Genomic DNA, 18,511 nt, shown 5'->3' on the forward strand with positions numbered 1-18,511 from the left:
ACATTCTTTTCCGGTCTTTGTGGTGGCCATTTCTGACCACCGCTACAACCGCCTTCGGGAAAGGGAGTAATGGCCAGCTGGGAAGGAGAGATGTGGCTCTCCTCAACCCTGCTGGCAGTCTCCCCCCTCTTCACCACCTCTACAGGGTGGCTTAGCCCTGAAACCAGCCAGCTCGGGGTACTCCAGCGGCGAGCATGGATCGAAGCCTCACAGAAACGAGGTTTCGGTCTGTCACCGAAGAAGCTCAAACCGGAAGTCAACAGACATGCATTTTGAAGCAGCTCCTTTAAATTTCTCCAAGGATGGAGTGGATTCCCCCACCCGCTTTGTTGGACCACACTCCTTCTCACTCCAGGCACTTTAACTCACAAGGGGAAAGCGATACTTTCAGCATCCATGGGGAATCATTGGAGAAGTATTTAAAGGACCTGCTTCAAAATGCATTTCTTTTACGTTGCAAAAGTGCTCCAAGGATTGATTAACCCCCAACCCCTCTGTCAGCCCACACTCCCTCTCATTCCAGGCACTTTAACTCACACAGGGAAAGCGATACTTGCAGTGTCCATGCCTTTCTTCCTTTCCCCCCAGTGAGAAAGAGAACATGGGGAATGAAAAGCTAGGAGAGCAATCGGGGCAAGTGAGTGACCGGGCAGCCGAGTTGGGGGCTTGGCCAGCCAAGGGTCGCCATTGGTTCAGTGACCCACACCAAATAACCACTACCATTTCACCTGAATAGGTGCGAACTGGTTGAATACCACCTCTGGTCCATATGTTTTTGCATTGTAGAAGTTGCAAATTGTAGGACAATTTTTTTTCTGAAACCAAATTGATTACTGGAGAGTAAGTTTTTAGACTCTAGGTGGAAGGTAATGCACTGATTAATAATTGATTCCATAACTTTGCACGTAACACAACACAATGAGATTGGTCTGGAGTTATCAACTAAGCAAGGGTCACCTTTTTGAAAATGGGGATGACCTATGTGCTAAAGACCATAGGTTTGGTAAAGAGCTGGTTCTGAATAGCTCATATATTATGCTTAGTGGTTCTGCTATAGAAGTGGAGAGCTTTTTAAAGAAGAATGCACATAATACATCAGGGCCAATAGATAAGGATGGTTTAAGGTAGCATAGTGCATTTGCTACATTATCTTCAGTAAAGTCAATTTGTAGATTATTGCAGTTAGTTGTTGTATGATTAGGAAATGAAGGACACGAGCCATTACTGTTAACAAAGACTGAACTGAAGAACATGTTGAAGAGGTTTGCCTTAACAGCTTCATCACTATAGTCTTTCCCATTTTTACTATTTTAGAGGTGGGATGGTTTTTGAGTCTTTAAGTTTGGTGTTTACAAAGTTATAGAAGGCACGGGTGGATTTTGTGCGTAGAAGATTTTCCTCTTGCTTGCAGTGGAAATAGATGCATTCTGCCTTTATCTGTCAGCATAAGGTGTTGTATTGGTTTTTTAAAATTAGTTACGTGTTTAGTTTTGTTTTTATGCCATAAGGATTTTTTGGGGGGATTGAAGTTTTTTTTGTTAATTAGGGTAAATTGTTTGTTTTTTATTTAGCGGGGTTACTAATGGAACATATAGTTTAATGACTCTTTCAAGTTCAAGCAAGAAGACATTATAATGTTCTTCTGTAGTGTTACAGAACAGACTGTGCCAATCAAGAGACGATAAGTCGGCAGCTATGAGTTCATAATTGGCTTTTTTAAAATTGTATTTTGGAGATCCATCATTATGATCCTCTTTTAGTGGGTATAAATTTAGACTAAAGTCAATCATGCTATGATCACTGTTTGAAAATGGGTCCTGTATTTGTAGGCCATAAATTGAGTTTGAGCTGTTGCAGAAGATGAGGTTGAGGCAGTTGTTTAATCTGGTGTTGTTATAAACTAACTGATCCAGTCCCAGCATAGTAATGGCATTGTATAGTGTTGAATGAATGGGTTCAGGTGTATATTCATTTAGTGTGCAATTTATAAGAGGTAAGTTGAGGTCACCAAGGAAAATAAGAGGGTTTGGGCAAGAGGCAGCCCATGTCAGTAGTGAAGTTAGCTTGTTTGCATGAGTTATATCATAGTCAGGGGCTTGATAGCAAAGTAAGAAGCAGATTGAGGCATTTAAGGACAGATCACAGATGATAGTTTTGGGAAGAGCAAGCTCTTGTATAATTTGAATCTTTTTTAGATTTAGAGATTTTTTATAAAATATAGCAACTCCACCTCCTCTACGGATTTCGTGATCAGACTGATAAACTTGATATTCCCTTACAGTGGTAATGGAGTCAGGGAAAGATGCATTCAACCACGTCTCATAAGCAAATATAATGTCGAATGTGGCAATGCTTAGTAAAATGAAGAATTCATGCATTTTATTTGCAAGGCTTCTTGCATTGAATAGTTTTCATTTAAGATATGAGGGAGTGGGTCTGGAGGAAGTAAGGGGCATGCATTCCTAACGTTGGATGTTTGGGTAATGGTTATTGTGATGTGGGTTGTGGCTCTTGCTTTTGATACAATCAGCACAGTAGTTGATGTAAAGATTAGTATTACCTAATTCGTGTAGTCTTTTGAGCTCAGAACATAGCTCCCGGGATCATACACGTTTCTGTAAGGTTAGATTAGGACGAGAACGAAGGTTCTTGTGGTTGTTGTTGCTGTTTGTGAGTGAATTTATTGAGAAGATAAATTTGTGTTTGCTTGATTCGTTTTTGCAAACGATCCTGCAGAGGCATGGGGACATCAAGCTGTCTTTATTTTTGAGCTCGAGACTGACATGAGAAATATCAAGTATTTTATTAGGGAGATGGTTGATGCTTGATATTCCCTGATGATGTTTTGAACGTTAGTGATATCATCATTGTCACTGACCTCTAGACCAAATAAGATGGCATTTGGTCATTTCCGTTCATGCTCAACAGCTTCTTTAATGAGGATGGGGATATCGATATTTGAAGGATTTGTGTTTTTTTGTGGATTGGGTTTTGGTTACAGTTGTTGGGTAGAAGTATGGTTTGTAGATGTTTGGTGTTCATCTTTTTGTGTTGTCTCTTTTATTTCAAGGTTTGTCAATTTACCTTGTATAGTATCAGGGATGCTACAATGGTGTCAAGGGATGTTATACATGGCATGACCCAGAGTATATCAGAAATATAACAAAATCCAAAACGTAACTAAAAGTCCTTTAATGCCTTCAACTTGGCTTCACTGTTTAATTATTGACAGTGGAGGAGTAAACTATTTTCAAAATAACAATTCAAAGGCAAGAAACACAGGTCACATTCAAAGAGCTGATAATGAAGGAAAAACCCAAAACAAACCACATTGAATAAAGGTCCTCGACAGACCAGGATAGATAATTGCCAACTTCAGGAAGATAACCAGAGACAGTCTTGGTAGAACACCAACCAAGACAAACCTTCTTTAGAAATAAAGCACTAATTTGTCTCCAGCGACTGTTAGCACGCAGATCTCACACCTGCCACCCATGAAGAGGATCATGCCCCTCTCCTCGCGAGTAGACCATGTTTTACCCTGATCCTCTCTTCCCTGCATGTCCTAGGATGGATAGGGGATAGGCCTGGGTCCTTCTCTGACTGCTCAGCCAGCCTCTGCCCTTCCCCAGCCTACTCCACCACCTCTGGAGCCACACTTCCACTCCTTATTGGCTGTTCCTCCTCTTCCTCAGAGTCAGTTTCCACCAGGGGCACAACACTATGTGTTTCTATGGTATCAACTCTTTCAAACAGGGTAATGTGTTTTTCTAGTTTGGGTCTGCATGGTGGGCAGAAATATGGAAAAGCATTGGCGGATGGTTTTAGGAATAGAGTCATTTGCTTGGGTAATCCTAAGCAATCATGGTTAGTGTTGTTATCGCAAAGAGAACATTTGATGTAATCTTCATTCTCCTTTAAAGATTCCTTGCATATAAGGCAAGAGCAAGAGTCTTGTGCTTCTTTAGTAGGGATTTCTTTCTTTTTAGGTTGTGGTTTGACGTTGGATTGTTTTCCTGGCATGGTGGGTTTGTTGAGATGGTTTGTTGATTGGGTTATCAATCGAACAAGATAATCAATAAAGTAATATCACACCAAACAGTTAAATATACTAAACACACTAGTCAATTAATTTAACTAATCAATAATCACTCTAATAATTATACTAATCACTAAATACACTAGTCAATTAATTGCACTAATCACTAATTTACACTAAACATTCTGATCATGCTAATATTCAAAACAATTGATTAGCCTAATTAATAACCATTAGTCACTAATAATCTGTAATAATCTATTAGTTGCTAAAGATGAATAATTGTAGAATTAATTAATTAGTTAGTTAATATCAGTTTGTCAATTAAACAGAGTTATATTGAGGGGAAAATATTAGGGCAAGGAAAAGAATAATTGGGGTGTAGGGCAGAAGGAGAAGATTAGGTTTGGGTGGCTACTTGGGGGTATATAAAGAGCTGAAAAATGGGCTGAAAAATGTAGGTGAACGTCTTTTGGCAGAAGGCTATTCTTCTCTTGTCACTTCAGAACATCACCTAGTGAACCTAGGGATCAGGTCCGCCTTTTCACGGATCTCCTTGTCTTGGTCAGCAATCTTGAAAATTAGGCTGCTGCTTGAATAAGTAGGGCTGCGCTCTCTGATCAGGACCTCCGATCAGTGGTGTAGGTGGTAATTTAGGCAGCAGTTGGAAAGTCAGCACTCTGGGATCTGGCCTTCAGCTGTTCGAAGTTCAGTGGTTAGAGCTATGCTGTTGATCGAGGCTCTAACGGGCTCTGGGCCACAGCACACCCCAAGGAATTAGGAGCTATGGCTCCCTGGGATCTCCGGTGCAGGTGGTGGAGCCCACAGGTGGTAAAGGCTACAATGGGCTCTGGGTTACAGCACTCCCTGAGGAATTAGGGACTTCGGCTCCCCAGGATCTCCGGTGTAGACGATGGTCTTGATGGGTGATAAAGGCACTAACAGGCTCTGGGCTACAGTATCACCAAAGAATTAGGAGCTCTGGCACTCTGGGATCTCTGGTATAAGCGGTTGTCAAGAGTGGTAATCAGGTGGTGAGCGCACTGGAAACTGGTCCTCCGTCACAAGATCAGGTGACCAATTGCTGATAACCAATGCAGGCAGATACCCAACAGACTCTCTCTTGATCGGGGATGATCAGCAAATCTTCCCACAATCAACCATACAATTAAATCAGGAAGGGAAACAGTAAGAGCCCCACTCACAATCAATTGACCAGCAGAGTGAGAGCCTCACCTTCCTAGCTATGCGCCGCCATCTTCAGAATATTATTACATTGACTTTTTCTCTGCACATTCTCATTGTCTTGAGGATAGACTAGCAACATGCCTATAATATTGACATTAAATGGGATCAAGGAACTGTGTCAGTTACACCCCAGAATTGCTGAGATCACCATTTTCAGATGTCAAGCCTCATTATGCCATTAGCACTGTACAACAAGTTATTCCTTATGTTTTATCAGAACAGGGTGTTTTATTTGAAAAGGATGGGAGAAATATATGACCACGAGTTAGGTCTCCTGTGATTGTGTTGTTAGTTTGTCAGTGTATAAGGTTCATAAATTGGAATAGACATGGTAACAGGTCAGCCAATGGGGACTGTTTGGTGACCCAGACAGCTTGGAACCTAGGCGTGACTTAGGCTTACTGGTCTGTATATAAGAGTTAGTTTGTCCTTGGGTCTTTTCTTCTGTGTTTATATAGCTTCTGTGATTATGACTTCTGGATTCTTCTGGTTCTGACTTCTTCTGGCATGGTATTGTATACATGCATCATACTGTATATTATTGTATATAAAGAACTTTCTTCTATAAATGAATCTGGATGAATTGTTTACTTGTGTGTTGGTTGGATTGCTGTAAACTCTAATATAGTTTGGTTCCTGAAGTCAGATATACACAGCACCTGCATCAGTAATGGCAAACCTTTTAGAGACCGAGTGGCCAAACTGCAACCCAAAACCCACTTACTTATTGGAAAGTGCCAACATGGCAATTTAACCTGAAGACAGAGGTTTTACTACCTAAAATAATGATAAACAAGGCAGAGTTAAGCTAACTATTCTAAGAAAATGTGATAAATGCACTTTTATATCCCTTCATTGTTTTCTCCTTTTGAAATATTATGTTTAGCAACAATAACGAAGAAAAACTTTTGTAATATCTCTTTCCCTGCTTCTCTCTCTCTTTCTCTCTCTCTCTCTCTCCCTCTCCCCCTCCCACCCTGTTTCTCTCTCTCTCTCTCTCTTTCCCTCCCTCTCTTTCTCTCCTCCCCGCCCCCCCCCCCGCTTCCCAGGGTGGAGGAAAGAACCCCTGAACTGATGCTGGGTGGTGGGAACCTGATGTCCAGGGGCCGATGAGCCCAGGAGCAGTGCACTGAAGCAGCTGGCTGGCAGGGAGGCAGAGCATCACAACACCAGCACCTCTGCAGGAAAAGCAACTGACATCCAGGAGGCAGGAGCAAGCCAACAATGCTGTAGGTCGCCTTGTGGCTCCATGTTGTAATGGGCTCCAGGAGGAGCGGGCCTCATCTCCCACACTGTGAAGCATGCTAAATTTCATTGTGCTGCACAAGACACTGAAACAGCAGCAGGCCGGCAATAGAGGCAGCAACAGCAAACGCATCATGACAAAGGCAGAATGTACAAAGGCAAATGCAGGGGCACTTCGCTTCCGCACTAAGGCAAGAAACGTGATGGAAAAACACAATGGAGCTGGGCTGGGGTAAGACAAGCATGCCAAAAGAGAAGGCTCAGTGCCACCTCTGGCATGCGTACTATAGGTTCACCACCACTGACCTACAACTTCTAGCCTATGTCTAGAGAAGAATTGGTTTCTTTGAATGAAAATATGGATCACAATGGGTTTCTTACAGATTAACAGAGATGGAAGGGACCTTGTAGGCATCTAGTCACCCCCCCCCCCAAGCAGCAGACCCTACACCTGTGGGAACTATGATTCTTTGTTCTTTGTGTATGTGCTAGGACAACGGAGCCTTCTGGTGGGTGGCTGGAACACGGAGCAAGGAGCAAAGACAAATTGTTGCCATTTCTAACCAGAACTGTAACAAACTTAAACTCTGCAGCCTTGTATGCTTTATGCGAATGATCAGTGCATGTTGTGTGATGTAATGCATTTGTGATAGGACGTTAACAAAATTGCTACGTTAACAAAGATTGCTTCTAATAAAAGAGGGTTTCAGAGTTCTCTCTGCGCTCTCATCCCAAGACAACTTTGCGTAGTGTCTTCTTTTCATGAGAGACCACCACAACTGGTGACCCCGACGTGATCCACTCAAAAGAGATACGTCTTTGGCACACCCATTCTCATTGTCTGGAATAGACTTGGTGCACCCCATCCGCTTGAATCGCTGGCGACAACGGATCCCTTGTGAGTATGGGTGGTAGATTCTCTAAGGAGCAGGCAGCTCACATTCAGGAAATCAGAGAATTGACCAAACGAAATTTTTTTACCTTTAAAAAGGGGGGCTCCCTTCATGCCCCCCTCCCAAAAACCTCTATTGAGGAACTCCTAGAATACATTTGGCAACACTGCCCTTCTTATCCGTCTAAAGGCAGTATCAAAACTACAGTATGGAAGGAGATTGGAAAATACCTTCACGCAAGTCCTAGGGCCCCTTCGTCTATATTAATTGCTTGGAGGGTGGTTTTTGAGGCTCTCTCCTCTCTAGAGCAACCCCTACTTGGCCCCCTTTCTGGACCCCCTCCCTATGTGAATCCTGCTGTACAACACTTGCCCCCCGCTGTGGTGCCTGTGTCTCTTAAACCGACTGCCCCCCTGGAGGCAAATGAGGTCGGTAAACCTCCCCCCCTTCTCCTGACCCCCCCTCACCCAATCCCTCTTCTTCTTCTCTTGCTCTCCCTTCTGTGCCTACCTACTGCAATTCTTGCTCAAAGTCTCTCTAAACTTCTCATCCTAGAATGGATACATCTGCCTCATACCCCTCGTAAATCCATTAACCCCAAACCTTTGCTCTTCTCTATACTTATTCACAAAGGTCGTCAATGTTGTAAAGCCCTAATGGCTATTGAACCCTCTGTACTATATGTCCCCATGTCATTGTCTGATTGGGAGGTAATGCTATTGAATTCAGAGTCATTACAAATTGTAATGGGAGAATGGCCGGTGACTATTTCCTGCCATCTCCCTGCAGATGACCGGCTTAATTTACTTAAGCTGATTCCTTTTAACTGGCAATTAATAGAATCCACAGCCCCCATTCCCTCTGCGATCACTATATATGCAGATGGAGGGAAGCAATATGGTGCCTGTGCCTGGTTTTCAGAAGGGCAATGGCGCACCAAAGTTACTCAGCCGCATCCGCTGCTACTATTCTATCCGCTTTCTCTCTTTCTCCCCTAATCCCTTGGGACAGTCATAACTATTTTTATCAAAATAAAAGGGCTTTTATGAAGGAATTGCAAATCACCGCCCAAGAGGCTGCTGCAATTATTCAACAATGCCCTACTTGCAGCAAGCAAGCCCCTGCCCTGCCAATGGGAGTAAATCCCAGAGGCTTAAAAGCCTGCCAAATTTGGCAAATGGATGTAACCCAGTATGCGCCTTTTGCACCATGGTAATATATCCATGTTTCAGTGGACACATACTCAGGGTTCATCATGGCCTCCCCGCAAAGAGGAGAGACCACAAAACATGTCATTAACCACTGCATCCGGTCATTTGCGTGCCTGGGAAAGCCCTCGGAATTAAAAACTGATAATGGCCCCATCTATACTAGTACCAACTTTGCTATCTTTTGTAAACAATCGGGCATTTTGCACAAATTTGGCATTCCATACAATTCTCAAGGGCAGGCCATAGTAGAAAGAGCCAATCTGACCCTAAAGAATGCTCTTGACAAAGTTCAAAACTCGATGGGGAAACTCACCCCAGGGCTACCCATGCTGCAAAACAAGCTTAACTTGTGCTTATTTACACTGAATTTCCTGAATGAGTCTGGCACACCTGCTTCTTCTGCCACCTCTCGACACTTTTGCTCTCCATCCAAGGATGCTCCTAGACCTCCAGTCTACTTTTGACAGTTGCCAGATCCCATATGGCATGGGCCAGCTGAACTTATAACCTGGGGACGAGGGTACGTGGCTGTTTCCTACAACAACGCCACCACCTGGGTCCCCGGACGACAAGTGAGGCCTTTTCTACCCAAACCAGCCTTGCCTACATCAGCATCATGAAGCTGCCCTCTGCATTCATCATTTGCCTCCTGGGTTTCCACATCGTTCCTGCCGATACGACAGCCACCCATCCTCCTGCGACGCCTGCATCAAAACTACTCGCAGCGGAACGAAAGCCCAATCCACCCTGATCTATCATACCTTGAAGCCTGAGTGCAACTCCATGACAGTCTCCCCTTGTCTGCATAACAACACTCAATATGCGTGATGTGACACTGCCGAAGGCATTCAGTGCTATGAGCCCAAGGCAGTGGGACCCATTACAGCATCCCTTTATGTCTATGCATACAAAGGTGGCTCCAGTTCTGATCTTGCAGGAATGTTCTCTACCAGTCAAACAAAAAATGGGTACATAACCCATACTGTCACTCGGGGGGGTACCAACACCTCAGTATGCTTTGATGCTTGCCTTGCCATCAGCAAAGGTCAAGGTCCTAGCGATGCTGCAGGAGTTACCTGTGGCTCACACAGCCGGCAGAGATCTTCTCTACAGGAAAAGAAATATCTCTTTCAAAAGGTGTGCAGGACTAACGTGAGGGCCACCACTGTTTACAACTACTGGTACACCCCACCTATTGACTCTGCTCAAGTAAGAGGCCCTCAAAATATTAATATCACTGTTAAATCAAGCTCTACTTCATGTACCACTGACAAATGTAATCCCATTTGCTTGTACACTCACTTACCTGAATCTAAGGGGGTACAATATCGTTTTTTAGGTCTTGATTTTAGAGACATGTTTGGATCCTGGTTCCCAAAATTGCCTGGTTTGCAAGCTATTGTAGCGCTCGTTGGTATGATTGCTGCGGGATGTGTTGCATTGTCTTGTGTATTACCCATCTTTGTACGCACTATTTCTAACAGTTTATCCCTCTTGGCTGAGAAAAAAGCCACTGCGCAGGTAATGGCTCTCTGGAATCAACAAATAACTAACACATCCGAACCACTGCCATCCGAAGATGAGATAGGGGAGCCAACCTGTGACGACCCAGATGAGGACAAGATGTTTGTGATGGTTGAAGAAGTCACGAACGCCGTGGATAACATCAGCATGCACAGCACTCTTGCCTACACGCCTGACAAAGACTGTTATTGGGACTAAAACACTCCCTGTCTCTTAAAAAGGAAAAACAGGGGAGATGTGGGAACTATGATTCTTTGTTCTTTGTGTACGTGCTAGGACAACAGAGCCTTCTGGTGGGTGGGTGGAACACGGAGCAAGGAGCAAAGACAAATTGTTGCCATTTCTAACCAGAACTGTAGCAAACTTAAACTCTGCAGCCTTGTATGCTTTATGCGAATGATCAGTGCATGTTGTGTGATGTAATGCGTTTGTGATAGGACGTTAACAAAATTGCTACGTTAACAAAGATTGCTTCTAATAAAAGAGGGTTTCGGAGTTCTCTCTGCGCTCTCATCCCAAGACAACTTTACGTAGTGTCTTCTTTTCATGAGAGACCACCACATACACCATTTCTGAAAAATGGCAGTCCAATCTCTTCTTGAAAGCCTCCAGTGATGAAGTTCCAAAGGCAAGCTGTTCCATTGGTTGATTATTCTCACTGTCAGAAAATTTCTCCTTATTTCTCGGTTGAATCTCTCCTTGACCAGTTTCCATCCATTATTCGTTGTCTGGCCTTCAGGTGCCTTGGAAAATAGCTTGACCCCTTCCTCTCTGCGGCAGCCCCTCAGGTATTGGAACACTACTATCATGTCTCCCCTGATCCTTCTCTTCACTAGACTAGCCATGCCCAATTCCTGTAACCGTTCTTCATGTTTTAACCTCCAGTCCCCTAATCATCCTAGGGGTCCTCCGTTGCTCTTCTCTGCATTTTTTCTAGAGTCTCAACATCTTTTTTACAGTATGGTGACCAAAACTGGATGCAGTATTCTAGGTGTGGTCTTACTAAGGCTTTATAGAATGATAATAGCACCTCACCTGATCTTGATTGTATTCCTCTGTTAATGCAATTTAGGATTGCATTAGCTATTTTGGCTGTCGCCACACACTCTTGGATCATATTTAGCTGATTGTCCACTAAGACTCCAAGATCCCTCTCACAGTTACTGCTTTTAAGCCTGGTTTCACCCAGTCTATGTGTACTTTTGGTTTTTCTTGCCTAAGTGAAAGACTTTACTTTTCTCAACATTGTATTTAATTTTGTTAGATAGGGCCCAGTGTTCAAGTCTGTCAAGATCCATCTGAATCTTGAGCCTATCTTCTAGGGTGATAGCTATTTCTGCCAGCTTAGTATCATCTGCAGATTTGGTAAGTTCCCCTTCCATTCCCTCATCTAAGATATTGAAGGGTACTGGGCCTAAGACGGAACTTTGTGGTATCCCACTGCTTACTTCCCTCCATGTAGACATAGACCCATTAAGCATTACTTGTTGAAGACGGTTTGTCAGCCAGTTATGAATCTATCTGGTGGTGATGCTATCTATCCCACTTTTTTCTAGCTTAGCAAGACGTAGGTTGTGGTCTACTTTGTCAAATCCCTTGTTGAAGTCGAAGTATATTATGTCCACAGTATTTCACTGGTCCACTAATTTAGTCACTATGTTGAAGAATGAAATAAGATTGGTCTGGCATGATCTGTTTTTAGCAAATCCATGCTGACTTCTAGTTATTACTTTACTCATTTCTAGATTTTGGCAGATCTGTTTTTTATTATCTTTTCCAGTATGTTCCCAGGTATTGATGTTAGGCTGATTGGTCTGTAGTTTCCTGGGTCTGTTTCCCGCCCCCCACCTTTTTTTGAAGATGGGAATCAAATCAGCTCTTTTCCAATCCTCTGGTAGTTCCCAGGTACTCCAGGTACTACTCTGAAGAGCAGCAGATAGCGAACCAGTTCTGTGTTTGCTGCTGTTTGGTCCACTCACCCACCCGGGCTCTTACTGGTCCTTTATTTCCTGCTTTTTCAACCTCAGCTGCCTTGCGCGGCACAGCTGAGGTTGAAAAAGCAGGGGAAAGGTGGGTTTCCAAACACTGTGCACCTGCACGCAGCACTTTTCAACTGTCTGGGAGGCACAGCTGAAGGGTTTTCTTACACATGCATGTACGAAGCACACATATAAGCACAAAACATAATCACTGAACCAGTAATAACACCAATTGAATCCCACCACTGGAGACATCTTTTGAAAAGTTTAGCATGCCTTATCTAAATCTAGTCTGAATATAACAATTGAGATCATATGATTTTTCAGAAAGTTGAATTACATGGATGTAATTTATTTCTTTTTAATTTCTATATTATCTCTGTTTCTAACTTTCTGAACCCACAAGATGATGTTTTTTCAAGTCTAAATATTTTTTCCCTCTATGCCCCACCTTCGGTTACAATATTAAAACTTGAGAACTTTGCTTTCCTTACATTGTACCGATTTCAATTACTGAGACCTTGGGGATAAGGAGACAGATTGCTGACTTTAATTATCTAGTTTGCATTTATTATGCAAATGTATAGGTTTGGACAGATGACATTTAGATAACCTTGTGATAATTTCTCCCCATTTTCTTAGACAGAAATATCAGTATATTTGTCTGCATATTCTCAGGCAAGTCTCAGGAAGGAATCTTAAACCTCAGTGTGACAATGTATCCAGGGATGAACTTTTGGAATCTACAACAGAGTATGTGTATAAGAAATAAGTTTACTCTTACTGCATTTGCTGCCAAGTCAAAACTTGAATTACGAAACAGCTATATACACTTCTCTCCAAAAGGATCTGAGGATAGCAACTGTCTGAATTTTATTACTGACGTCCAGAATATCAATAGCTGACCACAATTAATTGACCATAGTTAACAATGAAGTAGTAAACAATACCCCAATTAAGAAACTACCAGCTCAGATAAACAATAAGATAGTAAACATCAGCCTAATCATTCACTCTTTTTAGCATTGATGATATACAGGTGAAACTTGAAAAATTAGAATATCGTACAAAAGTTCATTTATTTCAGTAATGCAACTTAAAAGGTGAACCTAATATACGAGATAGACTCATTACATGCAAAGAAAGATAGTTCAAGCCATGATGTGTCATAATTGAGATGATTATGGCTTAAAGCTCATGAAAATCCAAAATCCACAATCTCAGAAAATTAGAATATTACATGCAATCAATAAAACAAGGATTGTACATAGAACAATATCGGACCTCTGAAAGTACAAGCATGCATATGTGCTCAGTACTTGGTTTGGGCCCCTTTTTCAGCAATTACTGCCTCAATGAGGCATGGCATGGCAGCTATCAGCCTGTGGCACTGCTGAGGTGTTATGGAAGACCAGGATGCTTCAATAGCAGCCTTCAGCTCTTCTACATTGTTCGGTCTCATGTCTCTCATCTTTCTCTTGGCAATGCCCCATAGATTCTCTATGGGGTTCAGATCAGGCGAGTTTGCTGGCCAATCAAGCACAGTAATCCCATGGTCATTGAACCAGGTTTTGATGCTTTTGGCAGTGTGGGCAGGTGCCAAGTCCTACTGGAAAATGAAGTCAGCATCCCCATAAAGCTCCAAAATCTCCTGGTAGATGGCTGTGTTGACCCTGGACTTAATGAAGCACAGTGGACCAACACCAGCAGATGACATGGCTTCCCAAATCCACACAGACTGTGGAAACTTCACCCTGGGCTTCAAGCATCTTGCAGTGTGTGCCTCTCCATTCTTCCTCCAGACTCTGGGTCCTTGGTTTCCAAATGAGATGCAAAAGTTTCTCTCATCAGAAAAGAGGACTTTGGACCACTGAACAACAGACCAATTCTGTTTTTCATTAGCCCAGGTAAGACGCTTCTGACATTGTTTGTTGTTTAGGAGTGGCTTGACAAGAGGAATACGACATTTGAAGCCCATGTCCAGGATCCATCTGTGTGTGGTGGCTCTTGATGCAATGACTCCAGCCCTCAGTCCACTCCTTGTGAAAGTCCCCAACACTTTTGAATGACCTTTTCCTGACAATCCTCTCCAGGCTGCAGTCATCCCTGCTGCTTGTGCACCTTTTTCTTCCACACTTTTCCCTTCCACATAACTTTCTATTAATGTGCTTTGATACAGCACTTTGGGAACATCCAACTTATTTTGCAATTACCTTTTGAGGCTTTCCCTCCTTATGGAGGGTGTCAATGATGGTTTTCTGCACAAGTGTCAGGTCAGCAATCTTTCCCATGATTGTGCTTTCTACTGAACCAGACTGAGAAACCATTTAAAGGCTCAGGAACTCTTTGCAGGTGTTATGGCTTAATTAGCTGATTAGAGTGGGATACTTTGAGCCTGGAATATTGAACCTTTTCACAATATTCTAATTTTCTGAGATTGTGGATTTGGGGTTTTCATGAGCTGTAAGCCATAATCATCTCAATAATGACAAATCACGGCTTGAACTATCTTGCTTTGCATGTAATGAGTCTATCTCATATATTATGTTCACCGTTTAAGTTGCATTACTGAAATAAATGAACTTTTGCACAATAGTCTAATTTTTCAAGTTTCACCTGTAGTCTAGTTAGGTAATGAAATGTCTGCAAGAAAATAACCAAGTCCATAGGACACCAAGAAACCTGTTCAACCCTGAGCTACAAATACTCTCTTTTGTTAGTAGAGTTTTCATACTTATAGCAATAGCACTTAGACTTATATACCGCTTTATAGTGCTTCACAGCCCACTCTAAGCAATTTTACAGAGTTAGCATATTGCCCCCAACAATGTGGGTTTTCATTTTACGCACCTCATGGGCACATTTGCAAAAAATCTCACTTTTTTCCATGTTAGGTTCCTCCATATGATACCACTACTAAATTACTACAAATATTTATACTGTATTCGGGTGTAGTGGCATTGCTAATTAGTTTATTTCATAGAGAGGCATGCAATTTACAGATATTTTTGGAATAACTTATTCCATTTTTTAATGCATCTTCCATCTCCTCACCAAATTTGAATGGTAAAAAAGAATAGATTAATTTGTTTATAGAATAATAAATTTAGAATTATACCAGTGTTCCCCCACTCCTCTCTCAACATTCTTATATTCCTCCATGAAATTGGATTCAAAGTTTTTTTTTATTTGCCCCATACCAGCTTGGATTAGCCTGGACTGGCATTTTACTTATAGTTGCCAATACAGCAAATGAAATGCACCTTTCATTAAGATCTGCAAGTGAAATTTTCTCACAGTTGTTTCTTCTTCGTTTCTTCTTTCATAAACTCTTCTCATTTGCTGTACTTAAATTACAAAGTATTTGGATTCAGAATAGTCATATTTGAATATATGATTCATTCAAGGCTCCCATGAAACTAACATATCCTGAGCAGATGCACATGATATTTCTGTACTTTAAGTTTTGTACAATTTCATTCACAGTATCAAGATAAGACAAAGTCTTCTCCAACCATGGAGTTATATGACACTGGCAGAAAGGGTGGTGAATTAGAAGTCAGAAACCAGGACATGGTTTATTTATTGTTTTCCTTCAGTCTTCAACTTCTAGCTTGCAGTTTTTGAACAGGTTGCTGAAAAATTAGAGGACATACTAGATTCAATCCCTGATTTGGATATCCATCCCTTATTTTTTTCCAATGCTTTTGCTATGGAGGAGCCATCTCTCTACTGAACTTTAAGTAGGAGCCTTCAGATTTAATGAAACATCTGGCCCTTTTTCATGAAGTCAGAGAGAAACATTTTTCTCCACACAATGTGTTGAAAGGAAGAAGAAGAGTTTGTTTGTTTGTTTATTTATTTATTTATTTATTTAACACATGTCACATGTTGGCCAGGGATCTCCGAGGTGGCTGGCTGCCTCTGTGAAAGGAATTTTTTTGGGCGGTGTTATCTTTACCTGCAGGACACCCAAATGCTGATAAACATTTGGGGAAGGCTCCTTTCTTGTCCATGTGCAGTTTGTTCACTCACTGGAATCGAACTGCCAAGCTGCCAACCTCAGCGGTGCACAGGCCCGCATCTAGGAGAGGGGTGCTTACTGTATACTGTGGTTATCTTTTTAAATATCTTTTTTATTTTTATTTTTAAATATACATCAACATCAATACATGAACAGGGTGGCATCTGTTCTGACCCAACCGGGTTCCCAAAGAGCAAACACAGACAAAGGCAGCAGTCCTCACCTTTTAAGGATTAATTCTGTTCCTTTACAGATAAAAGGCTGCTTTCCACTAATTAGCTCTGACAAGAAAGAGCCTTGCCTAGTTGTTTGTCAATGTTGACAAAAACCCAGAGATAAGAACTAATTTACAAGATTCTACAAACACGAACAAAGATGTCCACAAGCTGAGCTTCAGAGCTTCTTTGCCTTCTGCAAAGAACACTTTTTCAAACCTGGCTTTTATCCTCTTGAGGGAGGGGCCATTATCTTGCAGCCTTACTCCCGAGTTGCCTGTGCTGCTGTAATTGTTCTTTCCTCCGAGTAATCCTTTGTGCACGTGCACTTGCTACAGGCTCCTCGGGAACCTTCTCATCACTGCTGCCAGCCCCCACAATCTCTGAAGGCGGCAGTCCACTCCCTGATGTTCCTGGCTCCTCATCACAGTCCTTGCTCTCCTCGCACCTGCTGCTGACTAACCACAACAGCATCTGGGTATCATTTATTTTGATACAAAGAGCAATAATTGCAGCAGCAAATCCACATCTAACAGCCTGGGCATATGCCAAAGCCTCACATAGGCAAAGGAGTTTTGATATATGCCAAGCCTCACGTAGGCAAAGGAGTTCCGATACCTGCAAGACCTCACATAGGCTGAAAGCAGGTATCAGGAACAAAAGGATGCTGCCCACCTTGGGCTACTGGCTGGACTGCAGGCGCGGTTTGATTACTTTGTATCCCTTAAGCACTGTGATTGGGCGCTACAATGTATCCACTGAGACCCCCCACTCTTTTAACATGTAAAGTAGACTGAACGTTCTCTTTTGTGACATTTAACAATGTGTGTTCAATAAAAGAGCTTCCCTGAGCGCGTGTTCAGGGCTGCTCATCCAAGACTGAACTGGCTTGGTCTCTTTCTTGATGCATTGGACTCAATGAGAAGCCCTCCTAATGCGGAGCAAAGCCGCATCTGGTGACCCCGACGTGATCTGCTGAAAAGAAGCAGACCCGCCCGCCTTCGACCTCCCATCTCACCCGGCCGGACGAGCCAGTTGCAACCCAGGGACGCCGTCTAGTGTCATGGATCCCTTCCCAGGAGAAAATCCTCCCTTCAGGTGAGTATGGGCGGGAAATTCTCTAAAGTGCAGATGGTGCATCTGCAAGAATTAAGGGAATTAACGAAGAGCTCAATTTTGATTCTTAGGAGTCAGGGCAAAACGCTCCTGGCTCCAACTAAAAAGGACCTCATAGCCCTTTTAAAGTATATCCACACGCAGTGTCCGGCTTATCCGGAAAAGGGGTCCTTAAAAGTCTCCACATGGCAACGTTTGGGTGACTTTTTTCATGATACTCCCAGGGCTCCGCCAAAGATTTTAACCACCTGGCGGATAATTATGGAATGTTTAAAAGTTCACAGCTCAGCGCTGACTAATGCTGGCACCCCCCCGTGGGAGGTCCCCTCCCTATGCTGCTGAGACCAAAACCAAAGACGCTCTCCCACTGGAAGCCTCTTCCCCACACCTCCTGAACCCTCGGTTCCTCCTAAATTAAATCCTGCGGGGATCAGACACCCATGGGAGCAGTTGCACAAGCCATGGCACAGGGGCGCAAGGAGGGCTCTCTTACCCTAGAGGAGCTTTCCCTCTGCCCCATAGAATATGTGGGGGATGGAGCTGGGAATATGGTGCCTAGGCTTGAACCCTTATCCATGAAATTAATTAGAGATTTAAAACAAGCTGTGGCCATGTATGGCATTCAGGCACCGTATGTCAGAGGTCTCATTAACACCATCAGCACCTCCTTTTTTATGCTACCCCAAGATTGGAAAGACCGAATGATACTGACAGGACCGCAGTACGTTGTGTGGGAATCAGACTTTTGTGCCGAAGCTGAGAAAGTTGCTCACGATCATGGCTCAAAAGCAGATCAAATTTTTGGCATGGGCCGATTAGCTGACTTAACATCCCAGACAACGATCCCACAGCGAGTTCTCGCCCTTGTCAGCATCATTGCTATCAAAGCCCTTGATAAGGTCGATGATCCTGCCTCTGGGGCCATAGGCTCCCTTTTCCAAAATTACCCAGGGATCACATCAGCCTTATGCTGAATTCATAGAGGAGCTCCAAAAGGCTGTCCAGAGGCAAATTTCA

General features: G+C 42.9%; 2 protein-coding genes across 2 annotated transcripts in view; both read right to left on the reverse strand.

The window, feature by feature from the left end:
* IL1RAPL1 (interleukin 1 receptor accessory protein like 1) overlaps nucleotides 1-18,511 on the reverse strand; it is a 1,645,997-nt gene that overhangs the window by 738,291 nt on the left and 889,195 nt on the right. The window lies entirely within an intron of this gene.
* The window catches only part of LOC148125093 (uncharacterized), a 33,077-nt gene continuing 16,104 nt past the window's right edge, over nucleotides 1,539-18,511 (reverse strand). Inside the window, exon 2 of the mRNA XM_087938143.1 lies at nucleotides 1,539-2,352. Coding sequence (XP_087794269.1) covers nucleotides 1,539-2,352 — 814 coding nt within the window. The remainder of the gene's footprint in view (nucleotides 2,353-18,511) is intronic.

This window comes from Pseudonaja textilis, chromosome 8 (assembly GCF_049901715.1).
Source record: "Pseudonaja textilis isolate UNSWEBS1 chromosome 8, rPseTex1.2, whole genome shotgun sequence".
Classification (NCBI taxonomy): Eukaryota; Metazoa; Chordata; class Lepidosauria; order Squamata; family Elapidae; genus Pseudonaja; species Pseudonaja textilis.